The sequence below is a fragment of the Arachis hypogaea genome, chromosome 3 (genome assembly GCF_003086295.3).
Source record: "Arachis hypogaea cultivar Tifrunner chromosome 3, arahy.Tifrunner.gnm2.J5K5, whole genome shotgun sequence".
Classification (NCBI taxonomy): domain Eukaryota; kingdom Viridiplantae; phylum Streptophyta; class Magnoliopsida; order Fabales; family Fabaceae; genus Arachis; species Arachis hypogaea.
The window spans coordinates 8,075,293-8,078,744 of NC_092038.1; the positions used below are offsets into that span (position 1 = coordinate 8,075,293).

General features: G+C 26.4%; 1 protein-coding gene across 1 annotated transcript; it reads left to right on the top strand.

The window, feature by feature from the left end:
* Positions 1–404: 404 nt before the first annotated feature.
* Positions 405–2,803, top strand: LOC112789255 (glucan endo-1,3-beta-glucosidase). The gene is made up of 2 exons (XM_025831073.2): positions 405–621; positions 1,694–2,803. The coding sequence occupies exons 1-2, from the start codon at positions 522–524 to the stop codon at positions 2,626–2,628; spliced, it is 1,035 nt and encodes a 344-aa protein (XP_025686858.1). The 5' UTR covers positions 405–521; the 3' UTR covers positions 2,629–2,803.
* Positions 2,804–3,452: the final 649 nt, after the last annotated feature.

Sequence of the window (3,452 nt, forward strand, 5' to 3'; positions counted from 1 at the left end):
AATATATATTAAAATAAAAATATCAGAATAAAGTTAATAAAATTTATTATTTTTTATCAATAATTAATTATTAATATTTAAAAATATAAATTAAAATATATATTGTTGAATTATTAAAATAAAAAAAATTGGATTAACGATAAAAAATAATGGTAAAAAACAGTAATCCTATCTATTTCCATAATCTTTGATTAGAGTTGGATACTGAATTCTCTTGCGGACTTTGGAAATTTGGTGTAATAAAAGTACAAAGGATTAGTTTCTGTGGATATATTATATAAATGTAAGAAGTTTCTATACGTATGACATTTGTTTGGTTGTTTTTCAATTAAATATGAATGCCTTGTTGTGTTTGTAATTATTAAAATATTCTCCATTTAAATATAAACAGAACAAATAGACTTCTACCAAATGTAAGAGAAAATTTTACACGTAGCTAGGTCGAAGATGAAGATTTGTGTGTATATATAAGGAGCAAAGGCAAATGGTTTGATCTTTCACTTAACTAGAGATATATATATATGGATTTACTTCTTTCAAGAGGAGTTAACAGTGCCATGATGAATGCTATATTGTTCCTATTTGGAATAATTTTATCCTTCCCTCAACTACAATTTACAGGTGATCTCATCAATACTGCTGCTTTATACATATATCTTTCTCTTCCTCTAATTTTTTTTTTCAATTGTCTGCGATATCTTTTAGTCCAATAAGTCAAGGATTAATTTATCATAAATCAAAATTTTATTTAAAAGTTTGTCGCCAATAAATTACTTTTCTTCCTCTAATTTAATCCTAGTTTAGTAGTTTATATCCCAAGGAAAAAATATTTACATTTGTATGTTTAGATTTTCATTTGAAAATTTTGTTATAGATAAAACTTTTCTCTCTTGTATACAAATCATAGTTAAAGTATTTGAAATGAAAGTAATTATAGAAGTACGTACAATTATATTAAGTATACAATAAAATCAATCATTAAAATCAGTTATCAATAAAAAAATTATATTATAATATAAAATACATATTAAAAATAAATTATATTATATGTGTATTTATATATAAATATATAATCACTAGTTTAGTGACTGATTTTTTATATATTAATAATAGTTTTGCTAAAAATAACTCATAATTGATGTCTCACTTTATTTTTGAAAGTGACCTAATTTAAAATTTGGTATTTGTTTATTTGGGGTGTATCTTGTTTCCTATTTATAAGTGAGTGTGATTGTTTAACTCTGTAAATATATAATCTGGAGTAAATTATCAATTTTTTTTTGTGTACACGGACAAATCTATTTATAAAAGAAATTAAAAATTATATTATAACTATAAAAAATAATTTTTGATGGGCAAAACTATTCCAATACTAAAAAATTTTCTAAAATTTTTAAACTACTCTACTTAATTACTTAACCTAATTTCAAATTTCTAATTCCTATCTCTGTGTATATACATGTATTATTTTATATATTTTTTATATATATTTTATATTTTAATATATATTTTATATATAAATAATTAATTTAATAAATAATTTTTTATATGCACGTAACATGATTGATTATGCAGAATACAGAAATAAAGCAACTTCTATTACCAATTTGACGTACTTATCAGTTGTATCACTCACAACATGCTCACATAATAATCACATAATTTTTGCTTAATTATGATTTATGATATGCAGAAGCACAAATAGGTGCATGCTATGGAAGAGATGGAAACAATCTACCACCTCAGCAACAAGTCATAAACTTATACAAATCAAAAGGAATCACAAGAATGCGAATATACGATCCAGATGAAGCAACACTCCAAGCTCTCAAAGGTTCAAACATAGAATTAATACTTGGTGTCCCCAATGACAAGATTCAATCCCTCACAGATTCTAAAACCGCCACAAATTGGGTCAACACAAATGTTAAACCATATTCACCAAGTGTCAATTTTAGGTACATTACTGTTGGCAATGAAATTGAACCTAGTGACCCTTTATCAAAAAATGTTGTCACAGCAATGCAGAACATTCAGAAAGCAATTAATTCGGCGAATTTACAAAACCAAATCAAAGTGTCAACAGCAATAAAAACAGATCTAGTAACAAATCCTTACCCACCTAATAAAGGTGTTTTTAGTGATCCTGCATTACCATATATAAAGCCAATTGTGAATTTCTTAGTTCAAAATGGTGCACCACTTCTTGTAAATGTGTACCCTTATTTTTCCTATGTTGGTAACGAAAAAAGCATCAGTCTTGAATATGCATTGTTTACTCAAAAAGGGAAAAATGATGCTGGGTACCAGAATTTGTTTGATGCAATATTGGATTCTGTTTATGCTGCTCTTGAGAAAGTGAATGCACCCAATTTGAAGATTGTTGTGTCTGAGAGTGGTTGGCCATCACAAGGGGGTGTTGGAGCTAGTGATCAAAATGCAGGAACTTATTATAAGAATTTGATTAATCATGTTAAGGGTGGAACTATAAAGAGGCCTAAGGGACCAATAGAGATTTATTTGTTTGCTATGTTTGATGAAGATGTGAAGAAAGGTGCTGAAACTGAGAAACACTTTGGTCTCTTTAGACCAGACAAATCTCCTAAGTACCAAATCACTTTCAATTGAAAGTTGAAACTGTTGCATGCATGTGATTGTACTTTGGTGCATTTGATTCTCTGTTTTTTGTAACTCTTATTTATTTAAAATTTTATATGTATACAAAACTAAGTTGCAAAATAAGGGTATTTTTGCCCACTTGGCTTTACCCAAATGATAAAAAACTCAGGTGTAGTTAAATTCATATGAAGTTGATAACTGAAAACTGTTTAATTTAACTGATTTGACTAAATTTTTATTTAATGGCTCTCAGTTATTAACTTCATGTGAAGTTGAGTGCACATGAATTTTCACTTTAATTATTATATTTTCTAAATACAAACACTTGGCCTCAATGTTTTTTATTTATTTATTTATTTTTTCCCTGCTGAACGAAAGAATCTTTCATTGCCTTCACGTTTTTAACTAAAATGGGAATAAAAATGATGAACAAAATTTTAGCAATAATTCATAGCATGCGATAAAAGAAAGCCTGTAATTCCCTATACTTTTCTTACTGATAATTATCAACAAGAGCTTCCTAAAGTCCTAATATAAATACACATTATTTTGCTGTCATAAGTAGCACACTTGGGGACAGAAACAGAGTCTGTATTGTTAACAGGTCATTTTGCATTGTAGTTATTTAACTTGAATATGATTTGTGATATGTTAGAAACTTTTTTAGATATTTAAGTCCAATCTAAAATTTATGAACTAATGAGCCTGTTAACAAATAAAAAATTAAAATTGAATTAAAAATTTAAATGAATCTAAAAATTATTAATGAGGTACAAATATTTTTTATATATTTATTAAAAAAATTTATAAACAGATAATAAATAAAAAGTAAT